The sequence below is a fragment of the Lagopus muta genome, chromosome 7 (genome assembly GCF_023343835.1).
Source record: "Lagopus muta isolate bLagMut1 chromosome 7, bLagMut1 primary, whole genome shotgun sequence".
Lineage (NCBI taxonomy): Eukaryota > Metazoa > Chordata > Aves > Galliformes > Phasianidae > Lagopus > Lagopus muta.
The window spans coordinates 43,835,985-43,862,000 of record NC_064439.1 but is presented as its reverse complement, the minus strand read 5'-3'; the positions used below and the strand labels follow the sequence as shown (position 1 = coordinate 43,862,000).

Below are 26,016 nucleotides of genomic sequence, written 5' to 3'. Positions count from 1 at the left end.
GTTATGAATTTGTCCACGGAGCTAAAGCAAGACAATTAATATTGTATACATTTCAATAAAACAGCTACATCTTAAAAATAGTCTGGCAGTGATTGCACTGAATATGACTGTAGACAGCACTGGAAGCTTTGGTAGGTGCTGGAATCAATGCCTGTAAGTAGAGGCTTAAAACCACAACATTCACTTAAGAGAAAGAAACAGGCAAAATAAAACAGAAAAAAAACCAAAGCCAGTAACCTGCCTTAATCAGAGCAGCACAGTAATGTGGGGAAAAGTATCTGTCTTAGTGTAGCTACCATAGGTTGCTTTCTTGTTCACATCCTTAGATTTGCTGTGTTAGATATTAGCAAGTGTGTTACCTTTCACTTAATGGTGTAAAATACAGTTTTGCTTTTAAGAGAAGAATTCTTTTCAGAGAAGAACTAAGAGAAGAATTCAATGTATCATTTCTGTAGAGTGTACAGTGTGTAAATACTGAACAAAATTAATTCCTGGCTTTGCAGATGAAGTTATTGAACCTTTACATCAAGCGTGCACAAACAGGCTCTGGACCAGGGGATACGACAGCAGATATGTCTGGACAAAGCTAATGAAGCTGACAAGAATTAACCAGCTCTCCTGAAGCAAGGGCAAAGCCCTCATCAAGTGAAAGGAAAATTCTTACACACAACTTTTGGAACCCTGGTTTCTTTTTCTTTTTTCCTTTTCTTTTCTTTTTTTTTTTTTTCCTTAACCAACGGCTGTCTTCAGCCTGCATGTGACTGTTGCAATAGAATTATTCCCAATCTAAGGAAAAGCAGTATTAACATCAGTTGGTCAAAGCAGAATCAATTTTAAAAATAACCTAATTAATCAGATATCCTGTTACGATCCTCTGTGTCTTCCCATTAACTTTTGCCAGTGTTATTGTATTAAAAAAAGGTTTTTTTTAATGCTAATTATACAGGTATGCTTTAAGCTTCAGAAGTTAAAATATAAAATTCTGTTGCTTTTTTTCAGCTGCAGATAACACTGTTTTTATTGCTATTTTGTTTGAGTATTGTGTCCTTCGCTAGAAACAAGAAGTGATGTGAAACTAGGCCAAACTAGTCTGGACTGCAGTGAGACTCAGTCACTGTTGGTGGTTCATCATCTTATTTACAGCTTGTTTGGGATATTCTGGAGATTGAGAAGTATGCCTATAAAAAGCTGGATCGATCCAGTTCTGTACAAGTGATATTGTTCATTGGTTGTATGTTTGTTGCATAAATAAGAATTTTGTGTGCACAGCAGAGGACTGGTGCAACCAGTGCCTCTTGGTGTGGGAGACAGCCCTGCCGACCTGGTGACAGAGTGGCAGTCTGCTTTTAGCAGCAGACTTAATGGTCACTTGATGGACGTGAACCATCCTTGCCACCTTTCCTTCTTCAAGCAGGATGCTTCAGAATGGAGTGCTCTGCCCAAGCATGCTCAGTATGTATTTATCACTAGAATGTTTCCTCTCAACCTAATTGCTGGAACCAGTAGTCTTGTATTGTAACTCACATGGGATTTTATGACAACAGTGCAGAAAACTATTTATTCGTTATCTTCCTAAAAGCACCGAGATTTTCTGCATTGAATTTTATTGGGGGGGAGGGAATAGTCACAAATGCTATCGATCTTGCCACCTTCTAATTTAAAAAATTATATATTTTGGATGAGTTGGGAAAGCTGCACCGAATGTTTGCATGGTTTTCTTGAATAGCATCCTCAAGACCCATCTGGATTAAGGTGTGGAAATGTTTCCAGGGTTTGTTTTTCCATTTTTGAAAAAGAGTTAGTTTATTGTGAATAATGGTTCTTTGTATTTATGAACTTGATAATGGAAAGAGAAAACAGGTCAACTAAATGTGTCCCTAAACGTTCTCATCTTTTTTTTTTTTCTTCTTTTTTTCTTTTTTTTTTTTTCCTTTCCTTTTTATGTCTTTGATATAAGCAACAAGTTAGTTAACTGAGAACTGGGATAAGCAGCACCCTTCCCAGAAAGGATGGAAACTCTTTTTCCCTAGCTTTTCTTTCCCTTTGATTGTGGTGTTGTCTAGTTGTAGGAATATATCCTGATAAGAGAGAAAATTGTAGTGCCAAGGATGATGATCAATGCTAGGCTAAAATTCTCTCTACCTCTTCAGGGTGACTAATTTTTGGCTGAGCTGCTGCATGTAGCACCCGGTGGAAGAACTATCTACAAAGTCTTTGTTTTTCCCAAATTATCACTTACTGCATATTGAAAACTGTTCTTCAACACACAGCCAAATATTGCAAGAGCCGCTTATACACTTTGCTTGCTAAGTACCCTGAAAACCAAAACTGAGTGAAAAACTGTCAGATGCTTGTAGTTACATGAAAGGTTGTTTTCACTTTAGTTTGAAGTGAATCAGAGAAAAGCTGAGATGTTGTTGTTAAAGAAGCAATGCTGTTACAGAGATTTATTTGGAGGAAAAGTTGTAGAAATATATGTAAAGACTTCAAATCAAGGCTGTCATAACCTGTCACTAGCCCTTCTTAACAGCTACGTCAGGAAAATAGTATCTCCTCTTTCTTTCCTTTGTTACGTGTAACATTCTTGTTGTTTTCTACCATTTAATTACATTGTGTATTTATAGTTCTCTGCTTACCATTGTGCATATACTGGCAATAAAATGTACATAACATGACTTGAAAAAAATTAGCCATGTATACATTCTGTTTTTCTGTGTTATTTGATCACGTTATAAGAAAGATAAAAAGTCATCGAAGCAACATTGGTTGAAAAAAATAACCTTCATGTTTTTGTGTCCAAATGATGTTTCTTTAGATACTCTGATAGTAAATCCGACAGCATTTGAGAACATGGTGTGAATATAGGTAGGGTAGACAAGAGTAGTTTGGGAAATTGAATAGGATCTTTATGAATACCAAATTTCCTTCATCTCAGCAGGCTTCTTGTTTGCTGCTTCATTTATTTGTACATTATGCACTGCTAGCATTTTATTTTTTTAATGTTTCAGAGATATTTTTCAGTTTAATATCTTGTAGCTTCACATTTTGATTATGTGAAATATCATTTTTAAAAAAATGGCACAAATTCTAAGTTTAATATCCCATATATTATTCCTGCTTTTTCTACAGGTAATATTTATTTTCAAATGATCATTTCAAGATGACTTTGCTCAGTCATCTTTGTGAAGATGTTATTTCATACTGAAAAAATAAGCTTATTGAAACATGCCGTATATATTCTGGATGGACGTAATTTTTTATCTGTAAGCAAAAGTTGGTAAGAAAGAAACGTTTTTATCCCCTATGACTGAAAAGTTTTACTCCGGGGAGAGGAGAGGAGATATTTACACCAAGTTTGTCCCTCAGTTGTGCTTCAAAGACACCTGTAATTGTTCTAAGCGTGACATCCCATGTACTGAAAGTCTAAATGCTATACGTTTAAATGAATGTTTTAATTATGATCTGACTAGTTCTGTTCCCAACAAAGATGGGCCTGTGTATGTGCTTAGAATTTGTATTAAATGAAGCCATCAGAATGTAAGAAATTGCAACCAAATGTTCTCCGCTGCAGCCAGTTACCAGATTTGCTGCATTGCTTTTTGCCTTCATTTCCTATGTTACTATGAACAGACAGTAGCTCAATTAAAATTGAGCTGTGATTAGTCATGCCTTATGTTTGTACTGCAAGTGGTTTATCTTAGAAACAAAAAACCCACAACCATAAAGTCCTGTGAAAAATCAGGACAATTGCTGTCGTTCTTTATCAGAAAGGCTTTCTGAATATCCTGTAAAGATGGGACATTGCAGTGATTTGAATACTGAAACGTGATTCTTGAAGGTTGATTTGGGGCTTAAAAAGGAGGAAAGAAAACTACATGCAGAATCAGGATAGAAAATGCATGTTTTGGATGTCTTAGACTTGGATGTCTTTTGCTTTAAATGATTTTGGGTAACATATGTTCAGCTAAAATTGGGATAGTAAATGTAAATTGAAAGGAGAGTTGATCATGTAATTCTTTCTGAGTTTGGCTTTTAAAGATAAAGACTGGAACAGATTGAGTTGTCTTGATTATTTGTGGTTGGAGTCCCAGAGTGAAAAGAACAAACACTCGTATCCTGAAACAGACCTGCATATTATGAACAGCTTCTAAGAATGTTTAAGTGTTGGAGTAAATTCACAAACACATCCGTGGAGAATGCCTGTAGAAACTGAAGGCCTGAGCTGCTCACAGTTTAATTTCCAGCAGAAGAATTCAGGTTGTGAATATAATATTTGAAAATACTCGTAAAAGAGAAAATAAAGAGGAATTCATGTGAGTTATGCTACAGTTAATCCCTGTGACAGGCTAGTGAGAATGGCTCTGTTGGTTGTGGCAGTTCACTGACAAACACAAAATGCAGTACAAATAAGGATAGATGGGCAGTTTGGGAGCAGAGGGATTGTCTGGACAAATTAAATTCATGCTTCCTCCCAACTGAAATAATTAACTGATTACCTTTGCAGTTGTAGCTTAATGTAAGATAACAGTTATTCATGCTATGTCCTCTAAAGGAAAACTTCTGTTTTCCCTTCTGAATTTTGTAGTTAAGTCTTCCATGTCTTTAGAAGCACACGTTGTAAGGATTTGCCTCATACACCACGAATGTTCTGCTAAGTGGATTTTGGTTTTGTTAGAACATGGATGACTCCTGGTCATTTGGGAAGTTTGGGAAATCAGGATAGTTGCCAAGTGGGAAAAAAATCAAACCTAATTTGCTTTTTTTTCTATATATCTTGTTTTTGCATGTATATTTAAGTACATTTTGTGACTTCGGGGTTCCCAAGCTGGGCAGCTTGGGTTACTCCAACTAAAGAAGTTCTTTCATTTGCTGTCAGGATTTCAGGGTAATAAACATGTTTACTTAGAAGTTCCCTAATAAGTCATTTCTGCTCAGACAGTCACAGCTACGTTCATAAATTACTGTTGAACGGTAACACTTGGGAACTTGGAAATGATATTTGGCAAGCAGCTTTGAGTATGGTATGATTTCTATTAAAAAAATTCTTCTTCAGTGTGTCTTAGGCAGATACAGATGATCCTAATGAAGCGTATTTTCAAGAAGATCAGAAGTAAGGCTGATATAGAAACATGGAAAATACCTCTTCAGTGGAAAAGCCAGCATATCTGCATACGATATCTAGACTTGTTACCACTGGCAGAAGGTAGAAAGGTAACTGAAGTTTGTATTAGGCATCAAAGTTCCGTAAGTCCTTCATCTTGGTGTTCCTCCTTTCCTACATCTTGGCTGTTGACTAACAGTGGAAATCTTTGTACCTCCACAAACTCATACTGAAAGCAGTAGCTCAGTCATGTCAAGCCAGATTCAAAGGTTGTCCCTTTGTAGTCAAGGAAGGTTTATACCAACAAAAAGATGTATTTGCATTAGGCAGTGGGCATTCTCAGAACTCAGTCTGGTTAGATGTCCCCTCACCACCCGTTCAGCTTTGATTATGGCAGAGCCCCATATGAGAACACCCCATATGAGCTCCCATCTTATTTCCAGACCAATCAGACTAGGGAACAGCCTGAGAGTGGTCCTCCAGGAGCACCCTGGAATCAGTGACTTCTGCCACAGATGTTGGCAAAAGTGAGTGTTCCATGCCTTGGGGGTTTGCTTATATGAAAACAAAACACTACCATTTTCTAACGCAGTCTGCTTTACCTGAGCATACATAGTTGATGTTACAATACCAGGCAAGACAAGGAGACACTGAGACAATGATTTTTAGCTTCGTTAAAACAGCTGAAATGTGTGTTGGTGAGGAAACTGGATGTGTCTGTTTCAGTTGCAGATAGCATGCTTGAAAACGTTTGACCTAGGAAGGTACTAGAGATGCTTAGAGCCTCAGGTAAGAGGGATGCTGTCCATTAGGAAAGAAGGAACTGCACTCTTCAATGCATTGTGTCAGATCGTGCCAGAAGCTGGCAGTGCCACAGCAATCTGCAAGTCCAAATACTGATTTTTAGACTACTATTTATAGGGGCAGAACAAGTGCAGGACAGCAGAATAACAAGACACTTGAAGTCGTTCACCTGGATAGACTTCTGAAACTCTTACAAAACAAAAGATACTCCATTCCATTTCATAGCTATAAAAACCTTATGAGTTTTGATTCAGGCAGGATGTGATGGGTTTAAGCAGAAATGTCTCTGGGCAGTGTCACTGTCCAAATGTCTTTATAACTACAAATGACCTCTGTACAGCAGTTTCCTTTGCAGGTCTTAAAGTCCTAAGATCAAGAAAAGAAACCAAATGTATTACCGATTATGCCTTCATATCATAAGATATGAAGTCAGTAAGCCTGTTTTTTCTTCATTAGTGCCTCAGGACCGTAATCACACCCTCTTAGATTCAGAAGTGGGTTGTATTAGGAATACAGCTCTGAAGAAAGAAGTTACAGGAGTATCATCCTGTAATTGAAGCTGTTAGAGTTTTTGTTGAGGGGATAGAACCCATGAGGGAAGGAGCACATCCTGCACTGATCAGAAAAGCAGCAGCTGGACTGGTAAATGCAGCAGTCTTTACCGTAGTTGTTTCACCATATGTGAGCCCGGATTAGGATGTCTAAAACTACCCAAAGATCCAAGTAAAGATGGCAAGTGAACCTGGAAAATATGCAAGCACTGCTGCTTATCCTTCCCTCCATGGCAGTGGCACAGTGCGCTGCTGCTTTCAGGCTGTTTGCAGTCCTTTGTGTGCTTCTGCCAGCTTCAGGTGACCAGACACAGCAATACCAGAAGGATGTGCCAGGTCTGACCTGATCAGATGTGTGATTAGAACCCAACTCGGGACAGGGATGGAGCATATGCAGAAACTTTCCTTGCTAGCAGTTCTTACTTGTCAGTGTTGAAGTTCATTATAGAAGTGACAAAGTGCACACAAAAAAAATCTGACTTGGCACCTTTCATGTGTTATGTGTGATGGATTCACAGCCAGTCCAAGCAGGGATCATCATTCACATGTGAATACCTGATTGCTAATCAGTGATGCAGGTGAATTGTTGATGGTAGCTTTTGACAGGTTTCCACCCCAAAGTTACCCTGCATTTGGCAGCAACTGTTGATGTAACTGAAGAGTCCAAAAACCAAATAAGGCACATCAAAATAACACCTTTATAGCCTTCTGAGGCTTAAATGTATAGGGATTGTTTCTGCATTAATGCAAGTCTGTCTTTTGCTTTTAAACTGAACTAGCATTTCAAGCACAACTGAGCATCATCACTTAACAGCAAAAACCTTAAAGACCCCTGACAACACATGCGTAGCCTAAGTGAATTTACCATGTCTTACATGTACTTGACTGATCTTTTTCCCATTTGGTGATGTCTGAAGAATCCTTTTACTTTCCAGAAACAAATAGCAAACACATTCTGTGTGCATAACCAGATTTAATATTTAACAGTGTTTGCTGAAGTTCTCAGAAGGGCAATCAAAAAGACTGAGGGAGAGACTGCTTGATCTTCATAAAAGCTTAAGTAGGTAAAGTATATCATGGCTTAACAGGCCTCACATTGGATACTACTCACGGAAAAAAAATAATAATTAAAGTAATTAAAGTTTTCAGCCACAGCATGCTGAAGTACTTAGATTCAGTGCAGATCCACCTGTTAGCAAACATGAGCTCCCCACCTTAAATTTCAGGTTGGACTTTGCATGCTGTACACAAGCCTTAAAGCAAGAGATGTTTTAAATAAATAGTGCCTTGTTGTTTGTGTATACAATGCTCCTTTCCCGAGACCTGTTTAGTACTTACTAGGCAAATTATAAGCCAAGAAACAAAAATAGCTCCTTAACAATAACAATACGAGGATAAAAACTCACCTTATTTGTCCCCAAACTTGCACAGCTAGGTAACTACATACCTTTCTGTCTAGAGGTTAGTCAAGGGCAGCAGGTGTGGATATGGGGAATGTACAGTACTTCACAAAGCAAAGTACCAGAATCAAGTACAGTGTGTGAAGCTTATGCTGATGTTAAAAATGCTTGCAAGGAAAATCAGTTGAAATATAAGACCAGGAAGGGAAGAAAGGGAAGAAATACTGACTGTGGACTTTTCTCCTTTTTATTGTCAGTGTTTCAGTAATAACACATCCTATGTGTTAGATCTAGTACTTCACTTACAAGGAACTCAAAGCTTTTATGAGTGAAGAATCAGGCTTCTTGCTAACCCCTAGTGGAGGGAAAGAGTGACAAACTTTCTTCTGCAAAAGAGAGAGGCAGTCCAATGATATAAGCCCTCATGTACTGCGTCCAGGCTGGGGGCCCCCAGCATAGGAAGGACATGGAGCTCTTGGAGCGGGTCCAGAGCAGGGCCACTAAGTTCATCAGAGGGCTGGAGCACCTCTCCTATGAGGAAAGATTGATGGAACTGGGCTTGTTTAGCTTGGAGAAGAGAAGGCTCCAGGAAGACCTCATTGTGGCCTTCCAGTACTTGAAGGGAGTGTATAAACAGGAGGGGGAATGCCTGTTTACGAGGGTGGATAGTGATAGGACAAGGGGAATGGTCTTAAACTGAAACAGGGGAGGTTTAGATTGGATATTAGAAGGAAGTTTTTCAGCCAGAGGGTGGTGAGGCACTGGAACAGGTTGCCCAAGGAGGCTGTGGATGCCCCATCCCTGGAGGCATTCAAGGCCAGGCTGGATGTGGCTCTGGGCAGCCTGGTCTGCTGGTTGGCGACCTGCACATAGCAGGGGGTTGGAACTGGATGGTCATTGTGGTCCTTTTCAACCCAGGCCATTCTATGATTTGGAAGCCAAGTATTCTGAACTTGAGGCCCTGTGTAGTACATGTGACACCATACTTTTGCTTTAGCAGCATTTACATATTTTATTTTTCAAGGTACAGACACCTGCAACTAATTTCATATAGACAGACTCAAAAAGATGTCTAGAAGACATGAGGAAATAGATACAATTTCAGGAAGTTAAGCTTATGTGCAATGGCAAATGCCTGCCTCCACCCAAGCAATCTCATCTGAGAAAATGTTTGTGGGCAACAAAGGAACGAGGAAGCGAAGTCTTTTATGCTTCCCAAGCTGCAGAGTGGTAATGGCTTCTTCAAAGCAGGAGAAACTTCACCCGGTCACCTAAACTGTGATGTGCCACGTTGTACAACTGAAAAGCTTTTAAAATACTGGAACATTCCCACTTAAACAAATCGATGTGGCTGTCATCTTAGCAAATTAACAATGCGTTTTTGCATGTTTGCAAGTCCACAAGATTTTGTTTTGCTTTGCTTCTACACCATCAGGAGCAGTGCTCACAGTGAGGATGGCTTACAGCAGTAGCTGTTGTCAGCACACACAAGTCTGAAACATGCACACTGTGAGGAGTACCCATAAAACAGGCCTTGAACTTTCACCTGTCAGAAGCAGAGACTTGCAAACTCAGCTGAACACAACAGATATGATCACAATAGCCTTCATCATTTTGTCCTCTACTAATAAAAACCTCATTGCAGCAGCTGCTTTGGCTGAAACCAGTGACTTCACTATTTTTAGCCTGCATAAGCATGATTCCTGAAAACTCAAATGAAGCAGAGACTGATGGGGCGCATTTGCTGTGATGCTCCACGGCACCAAAAGAAGAACAGTGTTTGAAGTTTTCTGACTACTGCCTAATAAGAAATAATTCCATTTTGTTCTCCAGAGCCCTGCTCTTTGATATCCTGATTTGCATAGCCCAGGTTTTGTCACAATATTGCCGTAACGTTTCAATGGAGGCATGGAGACTGTTTAAAAAAATAATAGCAAACTATTTCTGTTTGTCAGTAGTCCTTTCTGTTTCAAGCAGAATGGGTGCCCTCTGCAGGTAACTTACTTTCTACTGAGATTTTTGGACGTTTGCACTCTTTTAGTTCTGCTTGTCAAGGTCTTGAGGACTGATCAGCACTGCTTTGTTTTCAAGTGGATATTGCACTGCTCGCTGCATACGTGGGCAAGCAAACAGCACATGGGTGTGCCAAACAGCTAGTTTGTTTCTGAGTGTGATTTTTTTTTCTCTGAAGAGTGTGTGTGGCCAAGGAGGGGAGGAAGAGGAGGAGTTGTAAACCTTTTCTAAGCAATTTGACAGTGTTTTTTTTGTGTTTGTTTGTTTATTTTCAATGGCAAGAAGATAAAATAACTATAATATGATGCCGTGTAGAAATCTGCCTCTTGAATACAGGGATAGAATGAACAGGTAAAAGGGGTGCAGTGTAAACACTACTGAAAATCACAGAATGACAGGGCTTGGCTGGGACCTCGAGAGACTGAGTCCAACCCCCTGCTAAAGCAGGTTGCCTGCAATAGGTTGCACAGGGAGATGCCCAGATGGGTCTTGAATATCTGCATAGAAGGAAGGTATTCTGCTCATCTTCAAGACATCGGTGTATATTCCCCCTTAATTTTTCTTTTCAGTCATGCCTACACACATATTTTTCAAGTCCTTTCAGTGGACTGCATGAAGAGAGAACAGTATGCCTGAGTCAGCAGTGCTATGAGGTTTCAGCTCCCAGCTCTATAACATGCAGTTCTTCACAGTGACACTGATAGCGTGGGAGAGGAGATAAATGGAGATGGTGGTGATGACTAGGCTGCACCTGACACCATGTTGGCTCGAAGTCAAGCCTAGCAGCTGGGCAGCAGCTAACAACGTGGCAAGACTGGAGAGCAAAAGAGGAGGTGGGGACCAGCCAAGACTTTCAGCTGTCTGTCACTTCTGGAGAGTGACACCTGTAAACATGGTGGCAGATGCTAAATATAAAGGTGTGAGGAAATAACTGCAAATTTAATCTGAATGTGTATGTTCTTCTCTCTCCTCTCTCCCATCACTGCAGTGACCATCTCTTGGTTGAGCACAACGCTTCATCTCATCCCAAAATGCTGTTCTGGCACAGTCAGCCTGAACATTATCACCATCACCAGTATCCCACCACTAACAGCAGCTACCTGCGGTAAGAAAATAATGACTGTGGGTAACTTTAAATAACAGTAGTTATAACATGATAGCACCCAATAATGTAGTCTGTGCAGCCTCTGCTAATTCACAAGCTTAAGCCTTCATGTAGAGTTGGTGACTGTAGACCCACTGATAAACATTTGTGCAGTGGAGCCACTGTAGTGGAGATTTACTTTACTACAGCTTCATGATCTTCACAACTGTGCCACCCTACGTGTGCTTGCAACAGCACTGGAACATCTAAATGCTTTATATGATATCCACAGATGTCTTAACTTTGGCTGTTTCTCTTTGAAATTCCATTAGTGCTCCAAAGGTAACACTTGTTTATGTGAAGCCATACAAACTTAGAAGCATCTCCGTGCTTCACATGTAGTTTCAAAAATGCATTTTATCTATTGAAGTTCAGTTGATGTGCACACTTGGGAATACAAGCCCCTTGCAGCATGAGGGAGGACACAGTGGTTAAACACTTTGCACTGAAATCTGATGCAATATATATCTAATTGCATCAGCATATCCGTATGAACTTACCTTACCTCTTCATGACTGAAGTATTGTTTGAGTACAAATAAGTGTTATTTGTGTACTAAAATATTATTTGTGTACAAACAATTGTGTACAGCTTTATTTGTATTCGAATGCTTCTTAAAAACGATTGTGTTTTAACAAGAGCAAAGTTCATAGATTCCAGATAATCTTGAGTTTGACTTTCAAATTATAACATGGCTCGCTCTCTATGTTAAACTTCAGCTTATTACTTTTTCATTTAATACCATGTGTATAAACACAACTGTGTTTAATCTACTTTTTTACAGGCACCCCTTGTTGGTAATCCTGCTATTGTATCACAGTATCACACCTGTTCTTGTAGAACTGTGAGGGAGCATGTTCTTACTGAAGCATGCTGAGTTGCAGGTTTGAAAAATGCAAAGAAATGAAGTGATATTTATGTTCTGATAACTCCAAGTGTTAAACTAATGAAATTTATAGTGGAGTTTATCATTCCATTACAACACAAAGGTCAGGGTGATGTGAAATACAGATTGGCTGACACAGATATATTGCAAACACAGTGCTGTTTCTACTGACTCAAGCAATAGGTCAGAAACGAATAGGTGCTGGAATTTCCTCATGCAGTCCTGCTTGCAAGCGACATGCATAGCTCTGCAAGAGGAACCATATAGCAAGTAACAGTGAAGACATCCACTCCCACCTCTGGTTTCAATCCGTTCTTCAGAGCTGTTAAGCCCAGGGGTGGTGTTTACTTGAGCTCAGGACCACATTCTCTCTGGGATCTTTTTCACTGTGTCCTTATCTGTCTTTGTTTCTCCCATCATATTTGCTTCTGGCGTTCCCACACTATTTCAAAATCTGCCACCCAAGCCCCTCTAAATTTACTTTTCCACACACGTTTGAGCACGTGCCTTTAGGTTTTGGTGGCAGCACCCACCTGTGTTTTGGCATTGAAATACCACATATGTGGGGTTTTTCCATAAATTAAGGTCTGTACATAGAAGTTAATGAGGTAGGCCCTTGAGGCTGATGACCTTAAGCAAAAGGGATACAGACCAGTTCAGATAGCAGGCTTCAGCCTGGTCATAATCACAAAGATGTCTGGTTCTGTCAGATCCTTTACCACGCGTCAGTCCCACATCTGTATGTCAGTAAGGCTTATATAGAAACAGCAGCTGACCTCGGGGAAGGATGTTAGCACTAAGTGGGGAGCAGATGGAGAAAGGAATGTCTCAGGATCTTTTCTTCCCTCCTCTGCCTTCTCCCACATGCCACTACAGCTGTACTTAAAACGCTCCTTTGCAGATATAAATCAGCCTCCTGCTGTGTGCACTTGACCTGTGTTGTATCTCAAGCTTACAATTACAACTGGTGAGTCTGGGCTCAGGGTACAACCTCTGGTGGAGCCTGTCTTGGGAACACAGAAGAAAGAGTTGCTTGAGGAAACCCACTGGTGTTAAACGAGACTGCTTTTGAAGCCCTGAGACCTCCTAAGATGGTGACAGGAATGTGCAGAAATTGAATGGTAGAGGCACAGGAAAAAAAAAATCATCTATGACAGGTTAGGGTTGTGGGTTTTACCTGCTCCGAGTATTAAAGAAGCAACTTGAGATCTCAAAATGTTTAAGTCCTGTTTTACACTATTTTACCAGGCAGGTGAAAAGTTTAGAATGATTTTTATGTTGACAAGTTGGGGGGAAGAAAAAAAACCACATCATTTTATAAAGTTTACAGAATCTGCTGTCCCATGAGCTCTGCTCTCAGTCTTACTGAAGAGCAAATATTTATAATTTGGGCATCAATTCTGCAATCTCATCCTCAATAAATGCTCTTTTGTCTAACTTGAGGAACTCTGCATGAAGCTTATATTGCTTATATTGCAGAACAGGCATTGTGTTAAGAAAAGGGCTTACACAAAGCACCATATCTGCATTGGATGTGGATTTTCAGTGTTTTTTTTTTGTGGTTAAATCCACTGTAGTTTTGCGTGGAATACAGATAGCAGTTAAAATGTGACAACTTAAATTATTGCTTATAAAGGATACTTTTATGCTCGCAGTAAGCATCTGCCTTCAACTTCAAATTAGACTTGAAAATTGCTTGAACTGAACTCACCCTGAGTATATGGCCAATACCTATGTTTAGGAAGAGACTGACAGAAAGATTATGGCTTAGTCATTGTTGTTGTTTTTCAATCGTTGTTTTTAATGTCAGTGAAATGAACATCAAAACTGTTCTTGAGGTCTCTGGTTACCTACCTAAAGATATTTTAAACTCTTTTGGCAGAAGCTGAGAACTCTGTACAGTAATTACAAATGCTAGAGATTTATGTTCAGTACCTGAGCTGATACAACTTCACATGTTGGGGTTTGATAGATCAGGCTGGAAAGTGATGTTTGTAGGCGCTGTTGATCCTCAGCAGATGATGTGAGAAAGGAACAGACCAAGCAACCTGCCCCAAAGAAAGCAAATGCATCAGAGGTCTGTACTTACAAGGAACAGAATCCTCTCAAACCTGTACACAGTCATAAACTGACACTGAACACTGGTTGCAAATGACCCAGGGATAGAAATAATGCTATAGGAAAAAAAAAAGACTAGGATTACAATATTTATTATTTAACAGAGGAAGGTGCTTTGTATCCTAAAATACCCAAAGATAATATTTTCAGAATACTAGCAGTCCATTTGCTTATCAAAGGCAAATTTTATCCAATTGTTAGAGGCTGAGCTGCAAGAAAATGGGTCTTACTGTACCCACTCACAATACCCTCACTTATTTTGAATTTACATCAGCAGAGAACAATTCCTGGTTAAAAAAAATCATCAATTTATGGTCTTGTGACTGCTGTGTAACTATACTCAAGTGGAGTAAGCAGATAAACCAGTTTTGCTATACATAAATCATTTATCTCTGACTGTCAGAAATAGACAGTTTACCACCCTTAGCTTTCTGCAAGCTACCAATTTTGTATAAGTTAGAAAAGTATTTTTCTTCCATGTTATTTATACTATTTCTCTTTCTTATGGGGCCCACTTTACATCTACAAACATCTGCCTAGAAAAAGTTTGAATTCTCAATTTAAAATCTATAAAATCCCATAAAACTCACTAAAATTAATAATGCTATTTTTGTCATCCATCTTTAGAAATGAAAAAGAAAGGGGGCAGAAGAATAACTGTTTGCTGTTTTGTTTTATTCTCAGGTTTAAAAGTGGTATTTTGCCAGCAATATTTGCAGTTCTCCTCATAAAGAGCAGTAACTTGGGAGCTAGTGCTTATGTTAATAAGAAACTTGGGCTCACACCCTTTTCATAAATCTTCCTTTTGTCAGCTGCTGCTTTGTCTGTCCACAGGCAGGCAAGGAACACTTAAATCAATTACTGCAGCAAAAATACCACTACTGATGTGTACAAAAATAGGCAGTCAAGTCTTAAATTTCCATTCACCTTTAGGAATCAAGAGTAATGCTCTGTGCGCTTCTCTTTAAGGATGTCATACATACCTTCTGAATCAACAACGGATACTATTTTATTATTAGTGCAATTAAGGCCCTACTGAGTTTTGAAAAACCCGTGCAACTGTACTCAGAGCAGGTTGATATACGACTGTGTTACAGAATCATAACATACCCCAAGTTGGAAGGACCTACAAGGATCACTGAGTCCAACTCCTGGCTCCACACAGAACCAACCAAAATCAGCCCACATATCTGATTACACTTTACAGTCTTAATGCTTTACTACAGATTGCTCAGTAGGTGAATCGTTCTAATAGGACTTCTCAAAATATTATTTAATAATCCTCTGAATGATTAACATTTGAGTTTTCTAGAGTCATGGGCTACTCAATTACCATCCCCTCAGTGGACCAAATATTTTAGGGCCAGAGGGAACGACATTAACCACTTCTTCCTTGCATCCCCACAGCCTTCTCTAACTGCTAGACTGTTGTAATATAACAACCATTTATTAACTGCTTTGCTACGTCTTGGATAATTAGAAAAACATCATAAAATCAAGCTATTTTATGTAATAACTCCATATTCCATAACGACAAACTTCCTGCCTGGGAGTGCTGTGTGATTTTGTAACAACTCTGAACCCAGGACGCAGAGCTGTTAAGGATTTCTTTTCCCGCAATGCTTATTTATAGCACGTTACGTGTATAGCGTGGTTTCCAGTTTTGTGTGCTGTAGGTATTGTGTGAACTTTTTGTTTTACAGTCCTCAGTACCACAGCGAGCCCCACCCCTTTATGCGGCCCCGGCTTCCAGTTCCTCATGCCAGCTTTCTGCGCCAAGGCCACACGCCCGGACACCGACTTCCACTCTCTCACAGCGCAACCTCGAGTCGAAACCCACCGCCTCTCAGGGCCCTGACATAACTTCCCGTCATTTCCCTTTCCGCTTCCGGGAGGCCACTCCCGGCATGCAGCGCTCCCATGGCGCGAGGGAGGGTGGAGGAAGAAGCGCGCCGGAGCAACCGCGCGCCGGCCCGAGGGCGGGGCTGCTCCTCCGTGACGTCTTCCGGTGTCGAGGAATCGCCCGCTGATTGGCCGTGCCGCCCCCTCTTCTCTCCCCGCTCCCCTCCGATTGGTCCTTCCGCCGCGGGTCAGCCAATCGGCGGCCCCGATAGCGGGCGGGCCGCGCCCCGGCAGCGGCGCCTCGGGGCGGGGGGCGTGTGCGGAGGAGGCCGCCATGTTGGCGTGAGCGGCGGCGCGGCGCGCGGGTGGCTGCAGGCGGGAGCGGCGCGCGGGGGCCCCCCAGGGGCGGCCTTCAGCGGCGGGCACGAGGCGGCGGCGGGCCGCGGGAGCCCGCGCTGCAGCTGCTGCCGCCCCGGCGAAGGATGCGGCGGGAGGCGCCGCCGGGCCGGGTCGGTGCTCGGACGGCGGCCCCGACGGTTGTCCGGTCAGGGAAAGAGGGGAAGGGGGAGGAGGAGGCGGCGGCCGCCGGGTCCCCGGCCCCCCTCGGCGGCCGGGCGGCCGCAGGATGCTGAGGGCGGCCCCGCGCCCCGCTCGCGCCGCGGGCGAAGGGCCCCCCCGGGGCTGAGCGCGGCCGCTCCCCCGCCCAGCACGCGTTTCTCCGTCCCGCCCCGGCTCCGCGCCGCCCCCCCGGCCCCTCTCGCTTCCTCCCGCCCCGCGCCGCCCGCCGAGACGCCGCCTCCCGGCGGAGGCTCCGGGGCCGAGCGACTCCTCCCCGTCCGGCTCCTCCCGCGGCGCCGTGGGAGCGCGGGGGGCGGCGGAAGATGGCGTGGGTGCTGAAGATGGATGAGGTGATCGAGTCCGGGCTGGTGCACGACTTCGACGCCAGTCTCTCCGGCATCGGGCAGGAGCTGGGAGCCGGCGCCTACAGCATGAGGTGCGCCCGGGGGGCGGGCGGGGGCCGCGGGGCCGCTCTGCGCGGAGCGAGGCGGCAGCTTCGCACCTTTCTTGCTTCCTTCTTCCCACCGTGCCTCTTCCTTCCCTCGGTTTCATTTCCCGCACCCCGAGAGCTGGCACGTGGCAGGGGGTGCCCTCTGGAGCTCCCCGGCTGCGGCCCTGCCTGCCGTTCCCGTCCTGAAAACGCCGTTTTCCTGCCCCTCGGCTTTGCGTTGCCCCTATTCCAGAAAACAGTTCTCGGTTCTGGTTCTGCGGTTGTAGTTTGCAGTGAACCGTAGCTGCGTTCTTTCTAACGTTTCGGAAGCGTTCTTTCCTGAGCGACCAAACGCTGTGGCTGTTAATTGGGTAGTAAAATGGCTGTACTTGAGTCACACTGTTTATTGTTTCATATTTACGTGTGCAGTGGGTCTCTGGTGACCTCCATTTTTTCTTCCACTGCCGTGCAGCTCTTCCTGTTGAAGCTCAGCAGTTTCTTCTCTTGATCGTTTTCCAGGTTTCACAGTAGAAGTATTTAAGCAGTCTCTGGGTGTGCTTTCCAAAGTTAAAATGAAACGGTACCTGTTAGAAATAAAGTATGTTTGAACTCAGCTGTGGGCAGAGCTGCTTGGTCCCTATGTAACTCGTTAGTGCTAAAAGGGGAACTATTTTGAGACCTTTGATTTTGGGAATCTTTCAGTCTAAGGCTTTGGTCACGTAACTCAGTGTTTTGAATCTTGCAGAGGTGCAAAATGCTGGCACTGTTAGTTTTGATGGCCAGACCTGTGTGAGAAGTGTGCTCTCTCCCATGGTTACCTGAAACTTGCCCTTCCCCCCCTTCCTCCCCACACTCTTTGGGTTGAATTTCTCAGGTGAGGTGCTGTAACTGAGATATCTTTGTTTGAAGTTAGGGATTGGGGTTTCAGCTGAGCAGGAAGGAGGGCTGTTGTGCTGGCATCTGGGTTGTGTGCTCAGCAGGCGCCAGATGCACCATGCGTTTGATTTTATTACTATTGTTAAAATTAAAGCTATCTTTGAGAACTTGCCAATTCATGGAAGCAGGTGATTCACCTCCTTCAGTGAGGATACTCGTGAGTGTATATTCAGCTCTTTTGGATGGTTATTCTTCCTGTGTTCCATTTCTGTCTGTGCCAAGCGGTCACCAGTCCCCCAGAACAGTGCAGGTCATTGAGGCTGTCTGGCAGCTGCCTGGGTGGCTTCTCACCATTCACTTTCTGGTTTATCTTCCTCTCATGCAAACAGTAATTGATAACACTTGATAACACTCGTGTCTGTTAAAGAGATGTGCTTCGTTCTTTACCATGATGCAGTTCTTTCTCGGTGTTTTAGGGTAAAAATCCCCAGGTTTGAATGAGAGGGTTTTTTAAGGATTTCCTTTTCTGTGTTTAGAGTTCATTTCTTCTCATAACACACGCTGCTTGGTTCCTTTAAACTTTGGTTTTGATCCTCAGTGATGTTATGTCATCCTTTTTTGTTGTTGTTGTTATATTGGCATTTCTAGTTTATTTTCAATTACCATAGAAAGAGTTTTAGCAGTCAAAAAAAACATCACAAAAAGTAATGCTGGAAAAGTGGAGTTGTAATTTTAAATGTAATATTGTCCTCTTTGCAGTTCTGATGAGTCACTTAAAAAGTGTTTTGGGAACACGTACTGGTATTTTAACTTAATTCTTTGAACACAAAGCGATCACCTCACTGCAATTAGTATTTGCAGGACTCGGGGATTTTGGCATTTTATGCTTTTCTTACACGTTTTTCAAGTTATACTTGTGGGAAATGGCGGCCTGTTCAGTTGATGGTGATGTCAGATGGGAAAGCTAAGGGAAGTGGCGTAACAGAGTGAAAATGTTCCGGTCTTGGCTCTGTGTGCCAGCAGAAGCTGTGTGCTTGTCACTTCCTTGCAAAAAAGGGTATTAGAAAAATAAATGTTTTCTGGAAAAGAGCACTGGGAGAACTTCTCCAGCTCTATGGCTTTGTATTTTGTAAGGAATGCTTGCATGTGGTCTCTGCTTTACCTGCTCTGGATTGCTTGTAACATAGCTGATACTTCCTTGGGTTGAGGTGTGAGCCCTGCTGTGGATGTTGTTAGTAAAAAGGCTGCTTGTGAGCACTAATTGTGGGTGTCTGTAAGAGAAACTGGCTGGACACAGCTTCTCTGAAGGTTTATCTTTAAACAGTGCTCAGAAGTTCTTTACAGTCTTGAAACTCAGGTTTTCTGCTTTTTTTTTTTTTCTTTCTCACTAATTCAGGCCATGAGTGTATAGCCAGGAATTTCAGTACTTAATGTACCTTTAGCAGTAGTGGATCCGAGTATTGCTGACAAGTTCAAGTGGCAGAGATGGTGTTGCATAGCAGCACTCACTCTCCTGGTGATTTCCTGTCACTTACCTGGCATAATATCTGCGACATTATCTTCATAGCGTAGCAATAACGGATAATTTTGGGGACCACTAATCTCTGGTGAAAATGGATGAGAAAATGGAGACTGTATGACTGAAAAGTGAACCTTTAGGAGCAACTTGCCATTTCTCCAGCAAAATTCTGTATTTAATCTGAGCGATTTGATGTATTAACTAATTGATTTAAGTTAAATGAGCACAAATACGAGAAGTACCTTAGTGGCCATGATGCAATTTTATGTGTAATTTGGAGGCACAGTGTATGGATTTCTTTAAGTGCTTGCAACCCCAGTGGTATTTCTGGTGCAGTAACTAAGGCCTGTCCTGAGGGAACTTGATTATTTCAGTTGTAGCTATTTCAGTATGTATTGCTGGATTAAAAACTAAAGTTTATTAAACTAAATTGAGTATGATCATTCTGACACAATTAACCACAAAAAGAAAAATGCCCAGCCGTCCCTCCATTTTTGGGGCATGAGGTTGATTTGACTCTCTGTCCCCTCAGCAAGCCCAGGGTGTCTGTGGGTTGCTGAGCAGCCATGGCTGGAGGCAGTTAGAAGGCTGCTGCGGGCAGTGTGGTTTTCTTGCTGTGCTGTGGGGAGCTGCCTTGAATGCTGAGGGAACGTCGGCCTCCAGGGCTGAGCACGAAGTACCAATGAGGTTGTGTAGAGTCAGGGAACTGCTACCCTACAGCTCATCGTGTCGCTCTCAAGTGAAAAAGGGGGTGTTAGCTCACAGTTTTTGGGTCTCTGATATCCTTTTGTTGAGTGTTTAACGAGGCTGGGTCATGGCAGTTACCATCCTAACCTTTATAGTGGCTGTACAGACAGAAAGAACTTGGGTTCTGTGGTTCAGGCCCGGCTGCCCTTGTGGCTCCTGTTACTTTCTGACAGGCAGGATGACTGCTTTGAGATTCTGCCATCGGTTAAAACTCCTTTTTTAAGAGAAGGGCTGACTTAACGTGCCCCCAAAAGTGTGTTTGTTTTTTAAATAGTTGCAGTGTTTGCAGCATCACAAGTCAGAAGTCTCACGTTGTAGTAGTGTCTTCTACTTTTATGTCTTTCACTGCAGAAAAAATAATTTTCACTGACCTTGGGACTCTGTAAAATAGAATGTTATGTACTGATCAGCTTTGGAGCCTGATTCTGTGTGCAGACACAAGTTCGTAATTTGTCAGGAAACAGGTATTTGGGGAGAAAGAAAATCCACAGACCTGAGCCTTTGTTACCACAGAAAACGTTTCTGTTCGCAAGTGGTTTGGTGGCTGTGTTGAAAGATAAATCTCATTCTCCATCACTGACACTGATTGTTCTTTTTCATTTCTTTCCCCCTTCTCTCCCCCCACCCCCCCCCAACTGGACACACGATAAACGGTCAACAAAAAGACCTTTCAGCTCCCATGCTTGTATTCAGTGTCCGCTCCTCATGATGAACAGAGGCAGGGACTGAGGGCAGGTCTCTTAGAGATGTGTTATCAGCAGTCTTTACACCAGGTGGTGCAGATTGGAGCAGCTACGTGGCCTCCCTGTGTTGGAGAAGAATCAGGGATTTGTGGCTGTACACAGACATTGGTCCACCATCTGCTTGCTTCCATCGTGAGGTTAGCAATGCAGAGCTTTTGGTGGCAGCCTTATGGTGTGTGGGTGTCGGACTCCCCATAAGCTCAGGCCTTTAAGCAGTTGAGTTTCCATTGTGAAGGTTTGCAGGATTCCCAGCACAGCAGTACATTCGCACCTGTTTTCTCATTCATCTTGTGCCATGTCAGAGAAAGTTGTTTCCCAGCAGCTACTGCTGGTGATCTCTTCTTACACTGAATTTCCTTTTCTGGACGCAGGGAAAGTATTAGGAAGCGTCAGCCTGTTTCTTTACGTGTTCCTGTTGCTCGTTCAGACACCTTAACAGAGCAGAGCTTAACTCCTATGCAAATAGTGCTCAAGAACCATTTTTCTCAAGGTATTTGCCCTTGTAAATCATGCTTTAAAGTTTCAAAAGAGCTGCGTGTTCTTGGATGCTTTAGTACTCTCACACCCAAAAGCATACAGTCCAGAGACAGATAAGGCAGGTGATTGATGGAGTGTCACCTGCAATTTTGATGACATACTAATTCCTATTTTTGTAAGGACAGGAGGTGGTTCTTTTGTTTTATGATCATAAAAAAAATCAATAGGCAGGATTTTGTGTTCAGAAAGAAGGTGATTTCTGCGGCCAACAAAGGCGTTTCACAAGCATGGGAAAAAAGTTAAGTCATGTTTTTCTTGGCCTTTCTGTACTTCATATGGGCTACTTCAAGTGGGATAGCTTATCACATGAGGTCCATCTGGGTGCTGTGCTTCAAGCTGTGATGTGCACCTTGCTTCCTCTTGGGTGCCTCACAACTCTTGTGTGGTGCAGCTTCACATACGTGCTTCTCTGGCGTGGGTAGTCCCAGCTGGGTGTTGCAAAGGTGTCTACAGCATGCTTTTGGTGTGTGATGAAGGTTAACTCTGTTTTTCTAGGAATGATTTCTCCTTTCTCTTGAAGGAAAGAGTGCTTTCACTTGAAAGCTTTAAATAACAAGTTGTGAGGACTTCTCTTACTGGAGCAAATAGCTTCAAAAATTGATCTCAGAGTTCCTTCCATCAGGAGAGTAAGCCTTGATAGGTCAGCCGAGATTGTCTGCTTTTTCAAACGATGCTAGGTAAGGCTGGCAGGATAGTGCAGCTCTGTTGCTGTGTTAGCCTGAGTGGAGCTGGTAGAGAAGTGCCTGCTGTTAATCTGCTTTGGGCTGACACTGGTGAAATTGCACCAGGTGAGCGAGTAGAAGCATGACAAAGGGTTATGAAAGTAGAAGGCTGATGCTGGTTATGATGATTTCCTGTGTAAACACGGAGGTTTGGTGATTGTGTTATTTTTAGTCAGCGTGAGAAGGGGAACAGGCATAACTCATCATGCCTGCCCTCGGGTTATGTTTGGCAGGATGGGGTATCTCTATAGTAACATTTTCCACCACCCTCAGCTGTATAGCTAGCTGTGTGTTAGGCTGTGCTATGCGCTGATAGAGATCCCTAAGTAGCCCTGCAAAATATTTTGGAGGGGGAAGGGAAAGTGCTGTCCATGTGGCAGGAATTCCTTATGCCAGCTGTGCTCGGAAAACCTGCATTGCTGAACGATGGGCTCTTGAGCATTGAAGGGGATGGGCTGTGCTCAGCTGCTGTGCCACAGTGCCAGAACTGCCTCATTGGAGTGGGACGGAGCTGATTTCTCAGCTCCTTTCTGAAGAGAAGTTAATAGCTGGGTTGCAGTCAGGATGCGTTTCTTTGTCACTGACGCTTTAAAACCTAGATTTGAAGCAGTTTATTGATACCTTATTGACCATCCCCCTTTTATCTCTGTCTTTGAATGTGAGAACGCTGACATTCCATTCCTGTAGTGAACAAAGCTAAATGTTAATGAAATGGTGTTTCCTTGCCTCTCAGGAGGTAGTTTTGAATTGCACTGGCTTCTCTTTTCCTTTGCAACGTGCTGGAGCCCAGAGGACTTTCCTTTCTCAGAGATATGTATGCTTCTGTGTGGGGAAAATCTCTGCAAGTTCTTTTGTTTACTTTGTGCCATTTTCTGGAGCATTTTTTTTGGAATGGTGGCTTTTAAGGATGTGCTTGGTGTGCTCTTTACAGCAAAATTGTGTGGTTGGAGCAGGATGTCTTTTTTCCTCTGCAGTAGCAGTTAGTCATCACCACTCTGCAAGTATTAGATAAAGCTGGCTAAATTGGTCTTCTGTTTGTGTTTGGTGGCTTCCAGTGCCTCGTCTGTTAGTTTAACTAGCTCCTTAACCACTGCACGTATTCTTAAGGTAGGCCAGATGCATTTTCATTTTCTACCTGTGGTTTACAGATAGAGATTTGAAAGATGCTTTATGTAAATACACGAGAGACTTGCTTTTCAATTTTGTGTTAAGTGAAAGCAAGCACTGCAGGTATTGAGAGCCGTGGGTTATTCATTTGGTGAGATGCTTTGCATGCCTTTTTTTATTGCACTTCTGCTCTTACGTGTGTGTATTTTAAACACTTTAATCATTGCCATGTTCTTTCCGTTTTAAAGTTCCTCTTCATAAAAGCACTGACAACTGTTCAGCATTCCAGAGCGTGTCACAAACACAGGTTCCCAGTGCTGGAGTCCCATCTTGGGACAGTACTTCTCCCTGGCTGGTGGCAGGGCTCCCTTCTATGTCAGGCTGCCTCTGCTCAGCCGTGGAGCACTTCCCTTTTTCTTCCCACTCATCCTCACATAGCAGCCCACTGACCTAAGGTATTTTCTCTCCTGCCTCTGGATATGTGACAGCTTTTGTCTGTAGAAAGGAACTCTTATCTTCCTTAAGGAACACAGCCTCTGGGTTCCAGGTTTGGGTCTGGCATCGCTCCAGCAGGCTTTTTGAACAGCTTCCTGACTTAGTGCCTTCTTTCATAGCGTCTCCTGTGGTTCCCTCCAAATGAAAAGGAACCAGGGAACCTGCATGGATGTCTTTTGCAGTTGTTACTTCTGGGAGAGCCTGTAAAACCTCCATGAGGTTTCCCTTCCAGTGAAACAGGCTGTAACAGCAATGAGCAATGACAAAACATAATTTTACTTCAAAAACTCAAGTAGCAGTGCATTTTGGATAAGACCTTTAGATTTCTTTTGCAACTTGTATTAAATTAATGTTTGTAATAAATGGAAGGGGAAGAAACATGAGAGATACGTTTGGATTAAAAGCTGAACAGCGGAGATGATGTGAGAAATCTTCAGTTTAGGAATTATTCTTTGCAAAAGGCTTCGTGGGTCTGCAGGGTGAAATTTAATCATCAACAGAAATTCAGTGGTAGAAGAACACTATCCTGGAGTAGAACTCACCTCTTTGAAGTCTGTATATGTCTTTGTATATTACTGTATACAAAGACACCAAATTAATGTACTGCTAATACAGGGTATTCTATAGAAAGTAGAAAGTGTGTCATTGGTTGTGGTGCAGTTTAGTTCCTTAGTGCTGCGTGTGGACAGCATGGATTGCTCTTTATACTTCAGAAACTGGATGCGTGAGGTTTTGCCTGTCTTTTTATGAAGTAAATTATGGCATAAGCCGTCTATACCTTGTGAATGCTGCTGAATCGTTACTGCTCCATTTGGTGTGGTAAAACCAAATAACAAGTCTGAAAAATATTCAATGTCAACAGAATTGATGTTAAATAAAATGCCGTAAAATGGGGAGAAGGATTTTCAGTGTTTGTTTTGTTTTTAATTTCACACAAGGCAGGGCCAACAGTCTCACGGTTATTGTGCTTTTTTTCTTTGCAGTGATGTTTTGGCACTGCCTATTTTCAAACAGGAAGATTCCAGCCTTCCACCAGAAAATGAGGCCCAACATCCACCCTTCCAGTATGTTATGTGCGCTGCGACATCTCCAGCAGTAAAATTATACGATGAAACTCTTACGTACTTGAATCAAGGTTGGTATGCGTGTGTTGCAGGCTTAACTGCCACGAATGCAGCTTATGGTGTGAATTTCAAAACAAGGTTTCTTCATATTTTGAACAAATGAGTCTGGATAGCTTGTTACCATCTCGTGTTGTCCATGTGGTATGTGGATGGCTGTATGTCTTACTTTGGAAATGAATACAAGTGCAGCTACCCTTGTAGTTACCAGTTGTACATGTCTTGCTTTTGTCTTGTCTGCATTTATCAGAAATTAAGTTGATAGATAACTCCTGTGACTTTGGCTGTTTAGTTCTTTTAAAGCCTGTGTCTCACTTGCCTGACAGTATGGCTTTCTTTCTGCAGGCAGCATTGACTGCTGAGCAAAATGATGTATGACAAAACCTCCCTCATCTCTGGAAATGCCATTGCTGCCCTAAGTTTAGTCAGCTAGTATTTTGAACTGCAATCAAAATCTTTTTACAGTTTTTGGACTTTATTGATGACCTGTGTACACTCTCCCTCTCCTTACTCCAGCTCTAATACTGAAGTAGCACTGTTCTTTTGTGTGGGTTTTCTTTTCTTTGTGTACTAGCACCTAAAAATCTCTCAATAGACAGCACTGTAATTAGAAGGCATGGTTCTTCAGCACAGTATGTATGAAAAATAACCAAAAAAATGTACACTGTTTCTTTTCCATGTCCTGCTGTGTTTTGGTGCATTTATTCTTTTCAGCTCAGATGCTTCTCTGAGCAATGTGCTTAGTATGCAGGTAAGAGGGCATACATTAAAATATGCCTTGCTGAATCTTCATTGGTACCTGAAAAAGTTTCACTGCACACTGGGCGCCTTAAATCTGTGAGAGCAGATTGTATCTAATTTCATAATGACATGGTGACGAGGAATCCTTTTGAGCTTTCCATGTGAATGAAGTTGCCAAGTGCTTCATCTTGCAGCAGCAAGTCTGTCTAAATATACCTTAAACATTACTTGACTTGTCTACTGATGTGAGAGTATTGGAAGTTCTTGAGGCAATTAGTCATTTCTTACAGACACATGATTGCATAGTTCAGCAATTTGCTTAGTCAGGCTTACTCTTTTTTTAATCACTTTTTGTACCCTGCATGCTCTCTTTAGCAGTAAGCAGTACAGTTCCATCAGTGTGCTGGACCAGCAACGTGGTTGGCACCGTTTAGAAAAATCTGGTATCTGTAGAAATACACTTTTTCTTCAGGGACAGGATCCAGCCTCCCTGCCCACACAGTGCTTGAAGGTCAGCTCAGCATGCTGGGGAAGCAGCAGAAGATAGGAAGCAGAAATACA

General features: G+C 42.5%; 2 protein-coding genes across 44 annotated transcripts in view; both read left to right on the top strand.

Moving 5' to 3' along the window:
- CLASP2 (cytoplasmic linker associated protein 2) overlaps window positions 1–727 on the top strand; it is a 128,206-nt gene extending 127,479 nt beyond the window's left edge. For all 39 annotated transcript variants that reach the window (XM_048952032.1, XM_048952069.1, XM_048952033.1 and 36 more), the window contains one exon: window positions 504–727. In XM_048952032.1, coding sequence (XP_048807989.1) covers window positions 504–590 — 87 coding nt within the window. In that variant the 3' untranslated portion in view covers window positions 591–727. The remainder of the gene's footprint in view (window positions 1–503) is intronic.
- Window positions 728–1,345: 618 nt separating this feature from the next.
- Window positions 1,346–26,016, top strand: part of UBP1 (upstream binding protein 1) — a 45,842-nt gene continuing 21,171 nt past the window's right edge. For 3 of the 5 annotated variants that reach the window (XM_048952113.1, XM_048952111.1, XM_048952110.1), the window contains exons 1-3: window positions 1,346–1,452; window positions 10,858–10,974; window positions 24,577–24,728. In XM_048952113.1, coding sequence (XP_048808070.1) covers window positions 1,373–1,452; window positions 10,858–10,974; window positions 24,577–24,728 — 349 coding nt within the window. In that variant the 5' untranslated portion in view covers window positions 1,346–1,372. Of the gene's footprint in view, window positions 1,453–10,857; window positions 10,975–16,543; window positions 16,854–24,576; window positions 24,729–26,016 lie in introns of those variants that run through there. The other 2 variants (XM_048952112.1, XM_048952114.1) reach the window with 2 other exon arrangements.